We start from the raw sequence: 20,929 nt of genomic DNA, 5'->3' as shown, positions 1-20,929 counted from the left end.
CCAAACACGGTCACACCGCGCCGTCTCAGAGACACTTTTAATTCACTTTTATTTAAGTAAAGATTTCAGACTCAATTACTGTATATTTGATTTATTTAAAACACAGAGGGAAAACAAGATCTCTGCACATGCCATTTTACGGAAATGTGTTGGTGTTGACACTTGGCAATTATTAGCACGCTCAACAGATTCAGTTATTCCTCAAAACAGACAAAACACCAACAAAATGAACATGACTGAATAATAGGTAAAAACAAATAGCAGAATATTTTTTCTTGTCTTGTTTCAAAACTAGCATACACAAATACTGAGGTGCATTGATACTATCAGTCAAAAAGAGCAACTCACCAGGAACACACTTGTCCTGACTTACAGCGCATTTAAAAATAACTGGACTGGATTTGAACATGAATTAAAAATGAAACAACATTATAAAGGCATTTAGGTCAACCCTATGGGCATCAATTATCATCTTATTTATAGTGGCCTTATATTTGGCAGTTACAGCCAATTTCATAAATGGCCATGTTGGAGCTGTGGTGGACTATATGGTGACAAATGTTATTAGGAATCACCATGGTACACTTCTCTATGCATACCAAAGACTTCATCAGTGCCTTCAAATCTCTGACCAACTGCATGTTTCTGAGTTTTTCAGAGCACATAAACACTAAGCACTGCTGTCATACTGTCAAATTAAAAGTCCAGGATAACAAAAGAACTAACACAGATGTACTAACACAGATGTACTAACACAGATTTTTTCATTTGTTGCTGGAGGCCTGTGCATCATCATTTCTTTCTTTTTGCCATATCACGGACCCCTAATAGGACATTTTCACAACCTTGATACAGCTGCCTTTATATTAAAATAAAACTGAGTACAGTCGTGCAGCAACAGCACTACGGCAAGAACACGGTGACAAACTCTCAGCTTTTACAAGACTTCCTTCTTTTCTGTGCCTTCTTCTTTTGCGTGCTGGTCACACACTTCCCGCCGACCTCGTGAGTCGTGCACCTGTCAGAGCTCGCAGCGTCCCGCGTGCCCGCGCTCTCCGGCGACTGCTGTGCGTCAGGACTGTCGTGGCAGGAAGCCGAGTGTTCCTTTGGGCTCTGGGATTTCTCGTCCTGCTCAGAGTCCGAGGCAGCGGCTGGGTCGGCGCTCTTCTGCGGGCTCGGAGCGCTGCTTCTGGAGCTGGCTGTGCTCTCCTCATTCTCCTGAGGGAGGTCAAGCACGGCCTTGTACTTCTGTAAAAGGCCGAAGAAACATTCACGTTTCACCTGCGAAAATGCCATCTTACCAATCACAGCCAGAGGTGTCAATTCCAGGTTCAGAAAGTAAAAGTCCTCACCAGGATTTTGCTCAAGCTTGCTTGATTTTCTAATTAGTGCAATCCAGGTAAAATTAGTGGAATCAACACAGTCCAGGAAGCCTGAGCAAAATCCTGGTGAGGACTTTTACTTTCTGAACCTGGAATTGACACCTCTGATCGCAGCCACTCAAGGTGGTCTGCCCTTTTCTCTCATTCCAGATAAACCTTACTTTTGAGACTTCCTGTATTAGTCAATCTACTAATTTCAGCAAATACAACAGATCAATTTTTCTGTTTCATGTCAAAAGCAACTGTGTTACTCTGTTGTTACGCTGCTTTAATAACAGTGCAGCAGTACCTGTAAGTTCTGGTAATGAGTAAGGGACCTGCAGTGGGTCTCCCGAGCGCTGGACTCAAAGTGGTAGAACTTGTGGCAAAGCTTACAGAGGAAACCAGCGGCTGGAACTACAAAACTAGCACCTGCAAAAGAGGAAAAGCAATCTGGTCATATTTGTGGATTCATGTAGAGTTTCACAGATGGCATTGCTTCACAGCGTCGGTGCTCACCGTACTGTGTGTCTGGATCGTACCCTTGAAGGTCCGTCTTCTCTGATTTAACCTGCTCAGGATAAGAGTAGAAATTCATCAACTACGTCATTAGATCACTAATCCAAACTAGTCAAAATGGTGAAGACATCAACACAGGTGGCACTGCTCGACACTGACCTCTTCAGCACTCGTACTGACATCCTTGTCATCATCTTCTTCTTCTTCATAGTCATCTTCACCTTCAAAACAGCCAATGGCGTCTACTGTTATGAGCTCCTCCATGACGTCAGGTCCTCCTTCACGGAGCTAGAACGAGCCAAACGGTCCGACAGTTGAAATGGGACCTAATGACATCACTCAACACCACATGATGACCTCAACACCACAATGCTTGTAGAAACAGGCCCGTGGGAAGAGGAACACGTGTGTTCTACTCCGTCACCCGCACACACACCTCCTCAACCTGCTGCTTGTGCTGTGGAGATTTCATGTGCTCCACAAATTTGCGAGGGGTCTTGAAGTAGCGGTTGCACACGGTGCAGAACGGCCTGGAGGAGACCTTCGCTTCCTGGGATTCAAACAGGAGAGTCAGCTGAAGGTTTGCGTTCGGCAGTCGTGTGTCCTCATTTCAGCCGTCGTCCTCAAGAAGAAGCCTCGGCCGCTGAAGGTTCCCCGGTTCATACCTTGTGTTGCTTGGTTCTTCTGTGTTCGATGAGGTCACCAGTAAAGTGAGACTGGCAGGTGGCACACCAGCGCGGCAGGTCCTGCCTCTTCTCCCTGTAACACACACACACACACACACACACTTCATATGAAGAGAGTGTACCGAGCTTCGACAGCAAGTCGCGTCTAAATGACAAACGGACAGTCCTGGTACATCTTACACCAAGTCACACATTTTCTCTAACAGGTTTTCAGTGTTGAGACAGACCAAAATGGTTTATAGGCGTACAAAAAAAACCACCTGTGGTGGCAGCATCATATAATTAAGAATCATCCTAAGAGGTCCACAATGAGCTGATTTAAATCAGCCTTCTGTCCTCAGCTCAGAGGGAGAGAGCTGGGTTAGAGCCGGAGGCCGCGGTGGAGGTCCGGTCAGCGCTTGCCTGCTGTGCGGGTCCTGCAGGGGGTGCATCTGGGGTAGCAGGGTGGCCAGACAGGTGCTACTCAGGTGCTGGATCTCCATCATCTTCTGCTGATGGTCCAGGCTGATCATGTGAGTCTGAAACTCCTGCAGTGAACAAAAAGCTGGAGGGCGTCACTCCGTCCGTACGCCACGTTAAATGCAGAGCAACGACGTGTCAAAAAACAAACTAGGCTCGTACTAACGAACGACGGCTACCTGTTGGTCAGGGCACGTGACCGTGCAAATATAGCAGCAGAATCTGCCTGCCGTGGCACTCTCGTCTTTGACCGGCCCGTGGCCCGCGACCGCCGCCGTGTCCTCCGGCCCGGTGCTGAAGGCCCGGCTCTCGCCGCTGCGCTGAATGGTCACCTTCAGAGACGAGCCGCCGCCCTGCACCTGCACAGCCCCGCCCCCACACACAGCATCACCCAATCAGACGTCTACTCCACACGCTCTGCATCTATTGGCTGGTCAGTGCGGACGCTGCGGATGGAACTAAAACCGAAGTGGTGGTGGTGGTGTGTAAGAGCTGTGCTGACCGCCTGTACTTCAGGTGTCCTGCCGTCCTGCGGGTCCTGCTCCGCTGGTGTCCTGCCCTGCTGCGGGTCCTCCTGTGCTTCTGCAGATGGACTCTCTTCCGCTGTGAACATGACAGTAAACGTGCACTGCAATCAGACAGGCGCACACACACACACGTGCGTCTGCAAAGACGAATGCACTGGCCAGTACTTCACACTACAGAATTTGAGTCACAGTCCCAAGGGCCAAGACCATCCGTGTCATACAGAAAACACTTTTTCAACAAAGTTAATTAGCAATTAACAGTTAGTTAATGAGCCGTGGGAAGAGGAAGGTTACAGACACACACGCTAGAGGTCCTGCCACGGAGACTTTCAAGCCACCAAAAAGTGTCCTTGGCCATGTGTTCATTATAAGAGGTTGTTTTAGGCTGGATTTGGCCTTAACAGTGGCTCTTTGTTTCTGTAATTGCTTCATTTCTGACCTGTGTAAGCCTTCAGCGATGATGTGCGATGATTATTTTAACAGGGGATATTTTGGCAAACAGCTCACACACCTTCTGGCTCTGAGATCACTGGGATCACTGGTTGAGCGTCAACTTCTGTCTGGTCTGCATCCCCGTTTTCCGTCTCTTCCATCTGCTCATCTGCCCTGGACAGACCAAAGCACACGAGTGCTGAAACACATGACACATGCTTTGCTGGCCATGTTCTAATGTCTTGAGGTGATTTTAAACTGATTCGATAGTTAGCACTAATGGGCAAGTCTTTATTGTATAGAGGAAACACTATGACACTGGCAAACAAGTGAAGTTGTGAACGAAGATTACCCAAGAATCTTCCGTTTCTTCACAGCAGGTTCTGTCTCCTCGGGGGATGAGGCCAGAATGTCTCCAACACACGCTTCCTGCCTGTTTTCTGAGAGCATAAAGTGAAAGTAAAACCTGTGGGAACAGGTCTTATGACCAGTATTACATGGTGAAAATTTCTTTCCCAGACCACAACAGCAAATCCACCAATCAAATGGCAGAAGGGTGTTATGTCTTCGGGGCAGAGGGTAAACTTACCTGCTTTGGTGGTTTTAACTTCCGTTTTACTTTTGTTTATGTGACTACTATTCGTTCCTGTTGCCACATAGCCACCGTCTCTCGCTCTCTGAGGAATACGCACAGAGCTCTTCTGAAAGACACAACATTCAGGAAAGTCACCAACCTTTATACCCTTCAACACATAAACAACACCAAACAGCATGAAGACCCTTTGGCAAATCTTAATGACTTGAGGACAGGGACATAATTAAAAGCTACACACCGTCCATGGTTCCCTGGTGCTGGGAAGACTGGTCTGAGTGCTGTGGAGATTAGAACCACTCACCTTAGTCACGCAAGGCCAGTGCACATGAGCAGGATATCCAGACAGGACCCCAACGTGGGCATTCCTCAGCGGGGCCCCAACGGGAGCTGGACCCAGAAGCGACCGCCCAACTCCTCTTGGCAAAAATGGTGGTGGGAACCTCTTTCCACGAGCCACTGGTATTCCTTTAATGGGCAGAAAATGGAAGAGATCATTATATACGGTGCAATGAATGAGCAGGGGGTGCCGAATTAATCAGTGAGTAAATGTAGGGAAGCTGTAAGACAGTGCGTGAAGGGGATGTGTTTTAGACAGACAGACAGACAGACAGGTCTTTACCTGGCATTCGGGGCATCACTACTGCTGGCTGCATCGCAGGACTGGGTCCAGGGAATCTGTGCAGGCTGGTGGACGATGACATGGACAGAAGGGGAAAGATGACCTACGGGGGCCTGTTTGGCACTTTTTGAGTCAAGCTTGAACAGTTAGACTGACGTATGAGCCAAAATACTAATATACAAAGGGAATGGGCTGACTGGTTACTATGCACCTTGTATGTGTATGTGAGATTATTAAAAGTATGTAGAGAACGTGGACGCGAAAGTGGGCGTGTCTAAAGCACGTGCAGACAGACGAGCTTTACCGTGCGCCCGGACGCTGGCGTGCAGCGTGCCGGTGCTGAGGGTGGAGGCGGGGCGGTCGGTTCGGCAGCGACAGCAGCGACGGTATCGGAGGGCGCGTGGCGGGCGCGCGCGCCTCTCGCAGCGCCGCAGGACCCGCGGGGAAGTGCGGCGCGCGCGGGCAGGGATGCTGGACGCGTCCTTGTCTCGTGCGCAGCATCCTCTCCCTGCAGACGAGACCGTGCGACGCAAAACCTCGATCACATCGGCGGAAACGTGGAGAAGGTGGTCGATGTTTTTAAAAGAGTAACTCAACAAAAGAGGCAACGTTAGTTTAGACGTCGTGTGTTTAGTTTTTATTATGCGCTCACATGTGGTGATCTTGTAATAATAACTTTCAGAGAGAGAGAGAGAGAGAGAGAGAGAGAGCACAGCTTGCAAGCTTGCAAGAGATCACGATAAGCCCCCTATAATGCAACGTTCAGGCGCCATAAAGATGCCCGTTATCCAATATCCGTTATTAAATATAATTCTGCACAAACACACGAGCTGATTCGTACCGTTAGCGTCTTTGGTCGCCTCGGAAATGGTAAAGTGGTGATGCGTTTTCTTCGTCCAGTTGACGCAGCCACGGATCTACAGTGTGAGGCAACAGCGCCTCCGTGCGACACGGAGGCAGAAGTGCAATACTGCGAGAAAATGATGCGCTGTTAACACAATCGACGTTTCAGGACGCACATGCATTTCAGACAAGGTTTTCGTTATTTACTATCTATGGTGTATTTTACCATCTATGTGTATGCGTGTGATGTTCTACATGTATAAATAAATTAATAAATGTATAAATAAATTAATAAATGTTTGTATTAACAAAGTAAATGATGTGTTCTCAATTACTTAACATACAGCATTCGATACATATTCTAATACGGTACAATATGATAAGAGCATCATTTAGCCACAAGATGGGGTCATTGGTATGTGGATGAATCAACTCTCCATTCTAGTCAGGACAAGATTCAAGGGGAAAAAATATTCACCCTAGGAATGCTTTTTTATTTTCTTTTATAGTGAATGACATACTCATATACTTGCATAACATATTCACTGACACGCACTTACATTGGAATGAAAACAACAGTAGTAAAATACATTTCCCAGAGTTCCAGAAAGCTGTGACGTTGACTAACGCTGCGCCCCCTAGTGGCACACATTTTATACACAACCGGCCTCACGCACACCAGAGAAATCGCTCCATCTCTGACTACATAAGTGTGGTGAGCAGAGAGAGAGAGAAGCCACCTGACATATGTCAGTCTGCAGATGTGCACGCAAACCTGAAAGAGACGCCGGACTGTACAACATTCGGACATATCGGGCACACCGAAAGAGTCCGGCAAAACGTGCCTGTCTAAAGGGTCGTCCCCTTTACATCGTTCATTGTGAAGAGGCGATAATTCACCAGTGAAGATGGGCAACCGGGGAATGGAGGATTTGATCCCTCTGGTAAACAAGCTACAGGATGCCTTCTCTGCAATCGGACAAAACGCTAACCTGGATCTTCCCCAGATCGCGGTGGTTGGTGGGCAGAGTGCTGGGAAAAGCTCAGTTCTGGAGAACTTTGTAGGGAAGTAAGTAAGCCTCCCTTAAGACCCACCTCAGCTGAACTGGAATTGTCTATGTTAGAAAAATAGATTTTACATAAATAAGATATGGAACCTGTTCACGGATTTGCAAAATATCATATATAAATGTTCAAACGTGGATATTTATTTCTAAAAAAAAAATGTCAGAGAGCATAGAGCAGTTTGTTTGCCTTGAGTAATTTCTATTTAGGTTATTTTCGATGTCTTACAGTTGCGAGAACAATTCTGAGCGTATCTCCGTGAATTGTCACTGCGCATGTTTGATTGATCCCAACTGTTAAATGCGATTTAAAAGCTGGCCTATGTGCTCTGGGCTACAGCCTGATTAGCTCAATGAATGAATGTTATGTATAATGAAGGTTACTTACATTTATTTCTTTCACAGCAGTAAGCATATAACAGTATAGTTAATGTCATAATGTTTACTAGATGGCAGTTTTTGGGGTAAGTAAATCTCCTGGGGCGATCTCCTGATATCGAAATGAAATAACCCAGAAAACGTGCGTGTGAAGCCACACTGGGCGTCGCTCAGCGTCACTTACCCCCTTCGGGCACGCGTCTCTTCCGTTTTCCTGCCGTTTGAACGCCACTGCTTCATCACGTGTGTCAAAACCTGTCTGCCATCATTGTGGTCAGTTTGTTGGATCAAGCGCGATGCTTGATCAAACGAGATGTGGTATTTCCATTTCAGTTTAATATTGGCCAATACAACATCTTCTTAAACAGGTTTCTAACGCGAGGCACAGCGAGATAAGGCGTCAGTGGTTTCAGGACCAAGGACAGTTCTTCAAACGCTTCATCTAAAACGTGCAGATCAGAGACCGTATATATACAGTCACTGGTCCAGATGCGCAGATTTGATGTCACCTGCAACCAAGACAGACGGGCAGCGTTTAGATGTTAGATGAGCTTAGCTATTAACAATCTGAATGTTAGGGGTTGCGATTAGGTCTTGTATGAGGTTTCCAAACACAGGACTGCAGGAGTGTTTGCATTTTCCTTACAGAGCGGCCATTATAATATATCAGGCCTCATTCCAGAAATATATGGTTCATACGGGCACTCGCCTTCTAGTCCCTCCTCACGCTGTGCATAAGACAGACAGCTTTGTGCATCGATTGTCCAGCTCTTCAAAGTAGTGCTATCTCTGGGCACCGATTGAGAAACCTCAGTGCGATACTAAAGCATCTGAAGATCTAGTGTCGTGACGTCCACTGCTCGCGCTCGCTTCTCCTTCTCACTGGGTTGCCATTGTGCCCTCAAGTTCCGCGTGGCCTTTGCTCGATGGATGCGTTTTGCTAGCACTGTGAGAGCTGTGTGTAAGCTATTGAAGAGTCTGTCATGCTTTCTGTGACAATCAGGCCAATTGAGTGGCACGACAATGCGAGCTGCTGTTTACTTTAAAATATGGAAATCGAGTTGGCCCGTGGGGACGTTTTGTTTGTGGTTGCGTGTTTAGGTGAGCTTGCGTCCAGTACAGACCTGTCACACCTTACCACACGTGAATCTCATTTCCTCCTCTCTCAAGTCCTTTTCAGCTATGAATGTCCTATGACATTCCTTCTTTATTACCTTATTTAACAAAGGTTTTGTGATGGTTTCTTGTAATAAAAATATTTTGTCACATGTATTTCGAGCATGGAGTTATCCTAAAAATGAGGAACATATATAAATTTGTCATTATGACTGTATGAGTGTGTGTGTGTGTGTGTGTGTGTGTGTGTGTGTGTGAGTGTGTGTGTGTGAGTGTGTGTGTGAGTGTGTGTGTGTGTGTGTGTGTGTGTGTGAGTGTGTGTGTGTGTGTGAGTGTGTGTGTGTGTGTGTGTATGTGTGTGTGTGTGTGTGTGTGTGTGTGTGTGTGTGTGTGTGTGTGTGTGTGTGTGTGTGTGTGTGAGTGAGCACGCAGGGGTGCTGAATAGGTGAATGATAAGTCAATGTATTAAATTAGCCTTTACACTCCAGAACAGCAGTGCAGTCTGTTTCTAAAACTGTATGTATGCCAGGATGTATGACAACAGATACCACACAGACTTTGTCTTTTCATGCTAGCCATCTGTATCACACCACCTCCACACACACACACACGCACACACACTCACATAGACACATACGCACACACATATACACATATACACACATACACACAAACACACAAACAGCTAGTTAGAATGCCCTGTTACATATAATTCTGTAGTATGTGTGATCTAAAATCACACATATTGATCTTCCAGCCAGTTGTTGTAAAACATACACAGTAAATATAGTGCAGTCTTTTATTCTAATATTTACTATTTTTAAATACTAATATCCCATTTCAAAGTCATAATTTTAGACTATAACATATAATAGATCACAAGCCTTAAATTCTCTGCACCATTTGTGAAAGTCAAAACAGCTTCCAGACCCGAGTCAAGCTTTTTTATATAAATGTTAATATAATATCCACATTCATTCATTTATTAAAACCTGTAGTTTATTAATTAGCACTATAGTTGCACACTGTACTCAGCATTAACTCACACACTGTTATCGTGTACAAATAAATGACTGATGATCTGTTTTTTTCCTCCGAGGGATTTTCTACCACGTGGTTCTGGCATCGTCACACGGCGCCCCCTGGTGTTACAGCTGATCAACTGTCCCACAGGTGACACAATAATCCAGGAGTCTCTGTGAGCTGAAGTGTAATATGTACAACTATGATGCATAACAGGGCTGCTAAAGTGAAGAATAGAGTGTGTGTTGTACAGCACAGTGAGTGGGGTGTCTGTGCTTGCTTGTCTTCTGCTGTGTGAAGTGGGCGTCTCACACACACACACATCATTCCTGGTTTGTAGAGTATGCTGAGTTCTTACACTGCAAAGGAAAGAAGTTCACAGATTTTGATGAGGTGCGTCAGGAGATCGAGGCTGAGACTGACCGCGTCACTGGACAAAACAAGGGGATATCTCCAGTGCCCATTAACCTGAGAGTGTACTCCCCTAATGGTGAGGCCTCACACACACACACACACACACACACACACACACACACACACACACACACACACACACACACACACACACACACACACACATACACACACACACACACACACACACACACACACACACACACATGCTCACACACGCTCACACTCACATTAACACACATACACACACACACACACACACACACACACACACACACGCTCACACTCACATTAACACTCACACACACACACACACACACACATGCTCACACTCACATTAACACTCACACACACAAACACACACATTCACCTTAACTCTCACACACACATACACACATACACACACTCACACACACACACACACACACACACACACACACACACACACACACACACACACACACACACACACACACACACACTTACATATCCCTTACTCCTTGTCCTTCAGTCCTGAATCTGACTCTGGTGGACCTGCCTGGGATGACCAAGGTTCCAGTGGGAGACCAGCCGGCTGATATTGAGTTCCAGATTAAAGAGATGCTCATGCAGTTCGTTACCAAGGAGAACTGCCTCCTGCTGGCCGTCTCCCCCGCCAACTCGGACCTCGCCAACTCGGACGCTCTAAAGATCGCCAAGGAAGTGGATGCTCAAGGTGTGAGCTAAAATGACTCATTGTTTTTGCTCATATCTCCCGGTGTAATGTGTTTTAATGTAAACTGCTGGTCTAGCCCTACGTGGTCAGACGTTCTGAAAAAGGATCCGATTACAGTTTTCTGCTGCTGCTAAGACACTGACCTGGTGTGCTAAACCTTAAGCACAGTCTCTGCCTTACACTCATTTAGAAATTCTAAAACACACTTTTTGCAAACTTTAAACACAGTTGTTCACATAATACACAACATTCAAAACCATACCCAGATCTCACATGTTACAACACTTCTAGCTAATTTTTAGACATCAAAGCCTAATCCCTATAAAGAGGCCACAAGTTGCAAATCTTGATTTGCACATCACTGGAGTCCAATACTGCATAGAGATGATGATGAAGAGTACGAGAATGAGGAAGAGGATGAGCAACCATAATGGATGAGATCAGAGCCACTCTGGTTGACCATGTGGTCAAGCATGCGTTGGGTTTTCTGGAGGCAAAGGGTCCAAACTTATCTGTGCTGCTACACTGTAGCATCATCCAGACATTTCAAAATGAGAATAGATAAGTAGACCTGTCCTCTATACATACTACATCATGTACTAGACTACCCCTCTATACATACTACATCATGTACTAGACTACCCCTCTATACATACTACATCATGTACTAGACTACCCCTCTATACATACTACATCATGTACTAGACTACCCCTCTATACATACTACATCATGTACTAGACTACCCCTCTATACATACTACATCATGTACTAGACTACCCCTCTATACATACTACATCATGTACCAGACTACCCCTCTATACATACTACATCATGTACTAGACTACCCCTCTATATATACTACATCATGTACTAGACTACCCCTCTATACATACTACATTATGTACCAGACTACCCCTCTATATATACTACATCATGTACTAGACTACCCCTCTATACATACTACATCATTTACCAGACTACCCCTCTATATATACTACATCATGTACCAGACTACCCCTCTATACATACTACATCATGTACTAGACTACCCCTCTATACATACTACATCATGTACTAGACTACCCCTCTATACATACTACATCATGTACTAGACTACCCCTCTATACACACTACATCATGTACTAGACTACCCCTCTATACACACTACATCATGTACTAGACTACACCTCTATACATACTACATCATGTACTAGACTAACCCTCTATACATACTACATCATGTACTAGACTACCCCTTGCTGGGTGTCTATCCACCTCAGAACAGAAAGAGACCATCATCAGTATGGTCAGAGCAAACAACTGTATATGTTTCCGACAACTTCAACGGCACAAAAAAAAAAAACAAAAAAAACCTTCCCGTTGTATTTTATTTTATGGTGAAAATATACTGAATATGCAGAAATAACTTCAATATTTGTGAATATTCATGTATATGTGAGACCTCTGACAGACCTTCACAGCAGACTACACACTAAACACTCAAACACATGGTAGTAGTGTTTTCCATTTGTCACTTCAGTGTGTAGTCACAGATATGAAAGGCTGATAATCTGATATTTGTGTGTAGAGTTTAGATGCAAAAATATGGTTTTGGCAAGAGTTGCAAGAGTTTTGGTTGAAGTGTGTGCTTTTTCTAAAAGTGTGAGATGTTTTGCTATGGTGTATGTAGCATTGGCTGCTGTGTGTTAAGTTTCAACAAAAGAGACACAGTTTCAGAAATTGGGTCTTAGGTTCTGCAAAAAACTGTAATTTGACGTGTGAAGTAGAGAAGAAAAGTGGAGGTTCTCTGTTTATTCTGTGCTTTTTCAGTGTAGGGTCATTAATTAATGATGCAGCACTAACATACAACCAGTCAGAATCCTTGGCCTGTTAGATCTGTGATGTTTCGGAACAGAAGTCATGTCTTTGTCTTTGTGTGTGTGTGTGTGTGTGTGTGTTGGGGCAGGTCTGAGAACCATTGGTGTGATCACTAAACTGGACCTGATGGACGAGGGGACGGATGCTCGTGATATCTTGGAGAACAAACTCCTCCCCCTGCGGCGAGGTACGGTCGCTTCACGTTTATTTCCTTCCTAGAACCAGGTTGTCTGCCTCATTCTTGAGTTATTTCAGAGCAGTAATTTAGTGCCACTTTAATTCACTTATAGCTGTCAGGGAACAAGCTCGCTCTCCAGTGTGAAGGACTGGACTGTTGAGTCTCCGTTATTCAGTCCTGTTGAGAGGGCTTTCCTCTTCTGTCATGTCCATGAACATTACACACTCTAGTAGACATTTCTAATGGAACAGGCTGTTCAGGGAAAGAGACATTACAGCCAGTTTCTAGTGAGCATCCTCCAGTAAATCTGAAGTGAATGTATTATATAACATGAATATTTTTCATTCATATTAAATATATACTGAAATAATGTACTTTTATAAGTGCAGTAATTGCAGGCAAAGAGTAGCACAGAGAGGTTTTTAGACCCATTAGGTCTGTCGCTATAAAAAACTAATTCACAGCCCTCTTAAACCACATAGCCCAGTTAATTATTTGATGCCCCCTACAGGCTATATTGGGGTAGTGAACCGCAGTCAGAAGGATATCGATGGAAAGAAGGACATCACGGCTGCCATGGCAGCAGAGAGGAAGTTCTTCCTCAGCCATCCAGCCTATCGGCACCTGGCTGACCGCATGGGAACTCCTTACCTGCAGAAAGCCCTCAATCAGGTAGAACATTCCGGCCCTCGTTAGGCCGTTTGGTTCATATGCAGACCATTCCTGTACCCATGGGTACATTTTAGTTATGCACTTTGGCCAATCCCGTACGACTGACCCCTTCTGCATGTAGCAACTGACCAATCACATCCGAGACACGCTGCCAGGCCTCAGGAACAAACTGCAGAGCCAGCTGCTGTCCATCGAGAAGGAGGTGGACGAGTACAAGAACTTCCGTCCGGATGACCCGTCCCGCAAGACCAAAGCTCTGTTGCAGTGAGTCGGATCTCTGCCAAGCTGCTTTTGTGGAACACATCTCAGCAGCTGTGTTTCCTCGTTCTGCACCTCTGAGGGCAAACCAGCGAATGGCCTCTTTGTGTCTGCAGGATGGTCCAGCAGTTTTCCGTGGACTTTGAGAAGTGCATAGAGGGCTCTGGCGATCAGATCGACACCTATGAGCTCTCCGGGGGAGCCCGGATCAATCGGATCTTTCATGAACGCTTCCCTTTTGAACTTGTCAAGGTGAAACCTATTTTAACATGTTGGAACATATCTGGGGAAGAGGGGGAGCATTCATAAATAAATGCATAATGTTATATCACCCATTTCTGGAGGCAGTTTTTATTGTTTCTTAATATTTTATGGAAACTGGTACCTGTGATGCTGCAGATATCTATGCATAATAAAGATTATATAGATGTTTATGGCTTACAAAAATATGTACATGTCTATGGCCTATAAAAATTATATAGATGTGTATAGATTATAAAGATTATATAGATGTCTATGGCTTGTAAAGAATATATACATGTCTATGGCATATAATATTATATAGATTATATATCATATATATCTAGTATATAGATGTCTATGGATTATAAAGATATGTCTAGTATATATAGATGTATGTATATGTTATATAGATTATTATACTGTATGTGTAGTATATAGATGTTATATAGATTATTATACTGTATGTGTAGTATATAGATGTGTAGTGGTTCTAAAGCTCTTGCCCTTCACTCTTTTGATTGTGTAGATGGAGTTTGACGAGAAAGAGTTGCGGAAAGAGATCAGCTATGCGATTAAGAACATCCATGGTATCAGGTGTGCTTTGAACACTCACGTGGGCACACCCACTCCCCACACACACACATTCACACTCACACCCTCACACACACGTGTGCGTACACACACATTCCATTCCCAAGCTTGTCAGAGGTCATTACTAATCCAGTATTGCCTGAAAACTACATAACAAATAAAAAAAACTTGGCCAAACAAACTTGGTTTCTAGGACCTGCCTTGATGTCTGCAGTACCAGATAAACCTCTTTTATGTTAGCCACTGTCTGCATGGTTACCCTTCCTTAGTTAGTTACTGAATATGTGGCCACCAAGAGAGCCCCACTGTTGATAGAAGATCAGCTACTGCAGACGTCTTAAACCTCCCTAGATGTCCTCAACATATGCTGGTTCAATACCCAGTGCAGAAAAAGCACCCACAGAGTAGAATTAACTCAGTGTTCATCAGTGTTCATCAGTATTTCACTGTATAATAAATGTTCTTCTCTGTGTATTTTTCTCTCTCTCTCTCTGGTCAGGACTGGTCTCTTCACCCCAGATATGGCGTTTGAGACGATCGTGAAGAGACTAATAGCTAAGATCAAAGAGCCATGCCAGAAATGTGTGGATCTGGTCATCTCCGAGCTGGTCAATACAGTCAGGCAATGCACTAAGAAGGTGAGATCTTTACTATTCAGGCAGTGGGGCTTAATCTCATGTGTTTGCTCCATCACACATGTCCACGTGTTCGCTCCATCACGCATGTTCACATGTTCCCTCCATCACGCATGTTCGCTCCATCATGCATATCCACGTGTTCGCTCCATCACGCATGTCCACGTGTTCACTCTATCACACATGTTCATGTGTTCGCTCCATCACGCATGTTCACATGTTCGCTCCATCACACATGTTCACGTGTTCGTCCTATCATGCATGTTCACGTGTTTGCTCCATCACGCATGTTCATGTGTTTGCTCCATCACGTATGTTCACGTTTTCGCTCAATCACGCATGTTCACATGTTCACTCCATCACGCATGTTCACGTGTTCGCTCCATCACGCATGTTCATGTGTTTGCTCCATCACGCATGTCCTCATGTTCGCTCCATCACGCATGTTCATGTGTTTGCTCCATCACGCATGTTCACATGTTCACTCCATCACGCATGTTCATGTGTTCGCTCCATCACGCATGTTCATGTGTTCGCTCCATCACACATGTTCACATGTTCGCTCCATCACGCATGTTCATGTGTTCCCTCCATCATACATGTTCACGTGTTCGCTCCATCACGCATGTTCACGTGTTCGCTCCATCACGCTTGTCCATGTGTTCGCTCCATCTCGCATGTTCATGTGTTCGCTCCATCACACATGTCCACATGTTCGCTCCATCTCGCATGTTCATGTGTTCGCTCCATCACACATGTCCACATGTTCGCTCCATCACATATGTTCATGTGTTCGCTCCATCACGCATGTTCACATGTTCAATCCATCACGCATGTTCACGTGTTCACTCCATCACGCATGTTCAGTGCATGCCACTCCCACCTGGTTGGTAGAAGTGTAATGGTGAGGACCCGGTGCTGTTTCAGCTGGCACAGTACCCGATGCTGAGGGAGGAGATGGAGCGGATCGTCACACAGCACATTCGGGACCGAGAGAGTCGCACCAAGGACCAGGTGTGTCTCATCCTAGGCCTAATCCGCCCCATTGGATTATGACAATAGTGTGACTAGGCAAAGTTTAGTCTGTATCTAATCTGCCATAAAATCATAACACCATTATAACTGTGTGAGTAGAAATAGGATCATAAGTAAGTCATTCAGATGGTATTGGTCATTATTGCAATTGCATGTGACCCTGTTTGTTTTGTCTTTTGGCCAACAGGTGTTGCTTCTCATTGACATTGAGCTGGCCTACATGAACACCAACCACGAGGATTTCATTGGCTTTGCTAAGTAAGACCGTGCACCTTTGCCCTAGTTTGGATTCTTTGGTTTTAAGCGTTGGTGTCATGACGTACGATTGGTTGACACTGATGGTAGTGTTCACTCCTCTGCAGCGCCCAGCAGAGAAGCAGTCAGATGACTAAGAAGAAGGCAGCAGGAAACCAGGTGGGCAGGAGCAGGTCATACACACACACACACACACACACACACACACACACACACACACACTCAGTGAAGCAGTTGCTATCCTGCCTGCACTACGCTTGTGGTCAAAATTACACTCGTCAGACCATTATCTGACACAAGCATTCACCCTTGAGTATGCACCAACTCAAATGGAATGATGTGTATATCCTAACTCAAATGAGATGATGAGTATACACCAAACACCCTAACTCAAATGAGATGATGAGTATACACCAAACACCCTAACTCAAATGAGATGATGAGTATACACCAAACACTCTAACTCAAATGGGATTACGAGTATACACCAAACACCCTAACTCAAATGGGATTACGAGTATACACCAAACACCCTAACTCAAATGGGATTACGAGTATACACCAAACACCCTAACTCAAATGGGATTACGAGTATATACCAAACACTCTAACTCAAATGGGATTACGAGTATACACCACATCAAATTGGATGATGATAAAAACAGAATATCTTAACAACCGTCTGGCGATATGCCCAACTTGCCACATTACACCAGAGCCGCTTGGCTGTATAAGAGAAGCTGCTCATGTATTGATAAGATCTGACCAAGGGTTCCTGACCGAGTGTTCCTGACCGAGTGTTCCTGACCAAGTGTTCCTGACCGAGTGTTCCTGACTGAATGTTCCTGACCGAGTGTTCCTGACCAAGTGTTCCTGACCGAGTATTTGAGACCGAGTGTTCCTGACCGAGTGTTTCTGACCAAGTGTTCCTGACCAAGTGTTCCTGACTGAGAATTTGAGACCGAGTGTTCCTGACCGAGTGTTCCTGACTGAGTGTTTGTGACCAAGTGTTCATGACTGAGTGTTCCTGACTGAGTGTTTGTGACCGAGTGTTCCTGACAAAGTGTTCCTGACTGAATGTTTGTGACCGAGTGTTCCTGACTGAGTATTTGAGACCGAGTGTTCCTGACCGAGTGTTCATGACTGAATGTTTGTGACTGAGGGTTCCTGACTGAGTGTTCATGACCGAGTGTTCCTGACCAAGTGTTCATGACTGAGTGTTCCTGACTGAATGTTTGTGACTGAGTGTTCATGACCAAGTGTTCCTGACCGAGTGTTCCTGACTGAGTATTTGAGACCGAGTGTTCCTGACTGAGTGTTCATGACTGAATGTTTGTGACCGAGTGTTCCTGACTGAGTGTTTGTGACTGAGTGTTCCTGACCGAGTGTTTGTGACTGAGTGTTTGTGACTGAGTGTTCCTGACCAAGTGTTCCTGACTGAGTGTTTGTGATTGAGTGTTCCTGACTGAGTGTTTGTGACTGAGTGTTCCTGACTGAGTGTTTGTGACTGTTCCTGACCGAGTGTTTGTGACTGAGTGTTTGTGACTGAGTGTTCCTGACCAAGTGTTCCTGACTGAGTGTTTGTGATTGAGTGTTCCTGACTGAGTGTTTGTGACTGAGTGTTCCTGACTGAGTGTTTGTGATTGAGTGTTCCTGACTGAGTGTTTGTGATTGAGTGTTCCTGACTGAGTGTTTGTGATTGAGTGTTCCTGACTGAGTGTTTGTGATTGAGTGTTCTTGACTGAGTGTTTGTGATTGAGTGTTCCTGACTGAGTGTTTGTGACTGAGTGTTCCTAACTGAGTGTTTGTGACTGAGTGTTCCTGACTGAGTGTTTGTGATTGAGTGTTCCTGACTGAGTGTTTGTGATTGAGTGTTCCTGACTGAGTGTTTGTGATTGAGTGTTCCTGACTGAGTGTTTGTGATTGAGTGTTCCTGACTGAGTGTTTGTGATTGAGTGTTCCTGACTGAGTGTTTGTGACTGAGTGTTCCTGACTGAGTGTTTGTGACTGAGTGTTCCTGACTGAGTGTTTGTGATTGAGTGTTCCTGACTGAGTGTTTGTGACTGAGTGTTCCTGACTGAGTGTTTGTGATTGAGTGTTCCTGACTGAGTGTTTGTGATTGAGTGTTCCTGACTGAGTGTTCCTTCATTGGCTCGTTGTTTTGTGATTCCTGCCCCCCTCAATCTCCTCTCTGTGCTCCGTCTTTTTCAGCCCTGTCTAATTACCTCTCTTAAACCCCTTCTTTTGCTTTGCTGCTGTCGCTATGGCAACGGCACTCCAGGACGAGATAATGGTGAGTGTGTGGAGAGTGTTTGTCAGCTGCATCTGCATGTGTGCTTGTGTGCATGCACCTGTGTCTGCTAATGGACCAGAGTGCACGTGAATTAACACAGCAAACTGCCAAATAAAGTTTCCAAAAAGCACCCTGACCATGTTTAATTGCTGCCGTTTAATGTAAAATTCCAGCTACCAGGGTAAGTATTGGCCATCCACGGCCATAACCTTAGGTTTAATATTACATTAGAAGAGCAGATGAATAGACACCTCTTAGAGAGAATGTTTAGAAATGACGCAAGGTTTGGAGTAACAGTGCTACACACACACACACACACACACACACACACACACACACACACACACACACACACACACACATACACACACACACACTCATAATAATGCAATACAGTGATATGTCTCCCTGAACCTCTGTAATGTGCATGTGTGTAGGTAATTAGGAAGGGCTGGTTGACCATCAACAACATCGGTATAATGAAGGGCGGTGCTAAGGAGTACTGGTTCATACTGACGGCTGAGACTCTGTCCTGGTACAAAGATGACGAGGTGAGTTCTTCTGTCTCCTAATACATCATCCACTATAGCTGAGGTCCCCCCCCAAGAGTCACTACATCACCAGATGTTTACGTGAACGTTATGATACTCTCAGCCTTCAGAGTCAGAGAAGTCTTTTATTCGCCCCGCCGCCGTGAGCTCAAAACTCTGTTTAGGCTGTGTGTCTGGGAGCCCGTTTCCACGGTGATTAATGTGTTGGCGCTAATGTATTGTTTTGATTACACTGCCATTCTGGAAAATGTACATCAGATCTGAAGGCGTTGGGTAGATTGGGCCAGACACCGTGAGGTCAAAAAAACAAAAATGAAACCCCTTTTGTGCAGGAACCTAAGCGTTCACAGTTAGCTTTGTCCTTAGCCGCAGCTGTGGTGCGGCACGGCGGTCCCTTGGTGTGCTCCGACCGGGCGCGTGTGTGCGCTGATGGGGTCTCCACGACCCCCGACCCAACCCCCATCCTCTGCCCCAGACGGCAGGCATGGAACCAGGGACGGCCAGGCTGGGGCGAGTGGGTCTGCTCTGGGCCTTGGGGAGGGGGCATCTGTTTTTCATTACCATACATACCAGAGCCCAACACTTCCCCAAGCCCGTCTGAATCCAGGCCAAAACTTCCTAAAGTCTAGAAGCAAGCGGGGGAATGTCCCTGAAGGGGGTTTGATTTGAAAAAACTTTGAATCAAAGTAAATTTTTGATTTTAGCCAGTAAAGCAGTCAGAAATGTTCTTTATTGCAGAGGGAAGATAGAACATACCTTTATGGCTGAAATTATGTAAAAAAGTACACAGCAAAGCATGCTTCGAGTGAACTGAATGAGTCAGTTTTATTGAGTTTTATTTTAACAACATTGTCACACCATCATTCTTCCTCTTATGAGTATGAACATCTCAGTTTTGTTCTTTCATACATATGTAGGGCATTATGCAAACACACACACACACACATGCACGCACGCACGCACACACACACACACACACACACACACACACACACACACACACACACGCTTGAATGCAGTGAGCTTCAGCGTATGTTGCGCTGGTCAGCCTAACCAATGTGCAGACTACTGTACAATCACTACTTCCTGAACAGGTAGTCTGAACACTGGGCAGGCGGGCCAGGTTTGTGAATCCACACGGAATCTTCTAGGGCCAGACGCTCCACAATATCATTCTATCATTCTCCACTGAAGAACCAGCACATGCAATGTGATACTCACACACACAGAAAACACACAAGAGCATATGAGATACACCGCAATTCATGTAACGGCAGAGACTCATTATTGTGAATTTGATGTATTTGACATCAATTTAGGGAATTAATTTCAGCTTTACAAAAATAACTCATAAGGTAAGAATCATAATACGTTTGGTGTGCAGGTGAATCATCACATCGTACCCTATACCATAAAATACAGTCTCCTCTAGTCTTGCAATAACGCATCGAGATTTCATCTGTAACGTCTAAGTGGTCCCGAAAGCATTACATCATTGTGAAACAAAACGGTGCCCTGATACCCTGCTGTGGGTACAGACTGAGTATAACAGTCATGTCTCCATGTCTCCGTTGGCACAGTTGGGTTG

The 20,929-nt window shown here is 45.1% G+C and overlaps 2 protein-coding genes across 8 annotated transcripts in view; one reads left to right on the top strand and one right to left on the bottom strand.

The window, feature by feature from the left end:
- Nucleotides 1-81: 81 nt before the first annotated feature.
- On the bottom strand, nucleotides 82-6,168 carry ciz1b (cdkn1a interacting zinc finger protein 1b). Of its 2 annotated transcripts, none has more exons than XM_076998176.1 (16): nucleotides 6,040-6,168; nucleotides 5,503-5,706; nucleotides 5,199-5,263; nucleotides 4,881-5,044; nucleotides 4,574-4,685; nucleotides 4,337-4,424; nucleotides 4,064-4,158; nucleotides 3,528-3,628; nucleotides 3,205-3,384; nucleotides 2,969-3,093; nucleotides 2,546-2,639; nucleotides 2,317-2,430; nucleotides 2,040-2,168; nucleotides 1,881-1,932; nucleotides 1,672-1,793; nucleotides 82-1,248 (listed from the first exon to the last, which is right to left on the bottom strand). In XM_076998176.1, exons 2-16 carry the CDS (start codon nucleotides 5,697-5,699, stop codon nucleotides 931-933), a joined length of 1,956 nt encoding a protein of 651 aa, XP_076854291.1. In that variant the 5' UTR covers nucleotides 5,700-5,706; nucleotides 6,040-6,168; the 3' UTR covers nucleotides 82-930. The 2 variants fall into 2 exon arrangements, with proteins under 2 accessions (XP_076854291.1, XP_076854292.1); XM_076998177.1 differs by having other exon boundaries at nucleotides 4,574-4,682.
- A 542-nt stretch (nucleotides 6,169-6,710) lies between these two features.
- The window catches only part of dnm1b (dynamin 1b), a 26,485-nt gene continuing 12,266 nt past the window's right edge, over nucleotides 6,711-20,929 (top strand). For 5 of the 6 annotated variants that reach the window (XM_076998174.1, XM_076998172.1, XM_076998170.1 and 2 more), the window contains exons 1-15: nucleotides 6,711-7,110; nucleotides 9,699-9,772; nucleotides 9,963-10,112; nucleotides 10,548-10,751; nucleotides 12,719-12,817; nucleotides 13,320-13,480; nucleotides 13,602-13,744; nucleotides 13,855-13,990; nucleotides 14,508-14,575; nucleotides 15,072-15,210; nucleotides 16,135-16,221; nucleotides 16,430-16,500; nucleotides 16,605-16,656; nucleotides 18,779-18,790; nucleotides 19,228-19,341. In XM_076998174.1, the coding sequence (XP_076854289.1) occupies nucleotides 6,950-7,110; nucleotides 9,699-9,772; nucleotides 9,963-10,112; nucleotides 10,548-10,751; nucleotides 12,719-12,817; nucleotides 13,320-13,480; nucleotides 13,602-13,744; nucleotides 13,855-13,990; nucleotides 14,508-14,575; nucleotides 15,072-15,210; nucleotides 16,135-16,221; nucleotides 16,430-16,500; nucleotides 16,605-16,656; nucleotides 18,779-18,790; nucleotides 19,228-19,341 (1,671 nt within the window). In that variant the 5' untranslated portion in view covers nucleotides 6,711-6,949. The remainder of the gene's footprint in view (nucleotides 7,111-9,698; nucleotides 9,773-9,962; nucleotides 10,113-10,547; nucleotides 10,752-12,718; nucleotides 12,818-13,319; nucleotides 13,481-13,601; nucleotides 13,745-13,854; nucleotides 13,991-14,507; nucleotides 14,576-15,071; nucleotides 15,211-16,134; nucleotides 16,222-16,429; nucleotides 16,501-16,604; nucleotides 16,657-18,778; nucleotides 18,791-19,227; nucleotides 19,342-20,929) is intronic. The other variant, XM_076998173.1, reaches the window with a different exon arrangement.

The sequence above is a fragment of the Brachyhypopomus gauderio genome, chromosome 3 (assembly GCF_052324685.1).
Source record: "Brachyhypopomus gauderio isolate BG-103 chromosome 3, BGAUD_0.2, whole genome shotgun sequence".
In the NCBI taxonomy this organism is placed as follows: Eukaryota; Metazoa; Chordata; class Actinopteri; order Gymnotiformes; family Hypopomidae; genus Brachyhypopomus; species Brachyhypopomus gauderio.
This window is presented reverse-complemented; position numbering and strand designations above follow the sequence as displayed.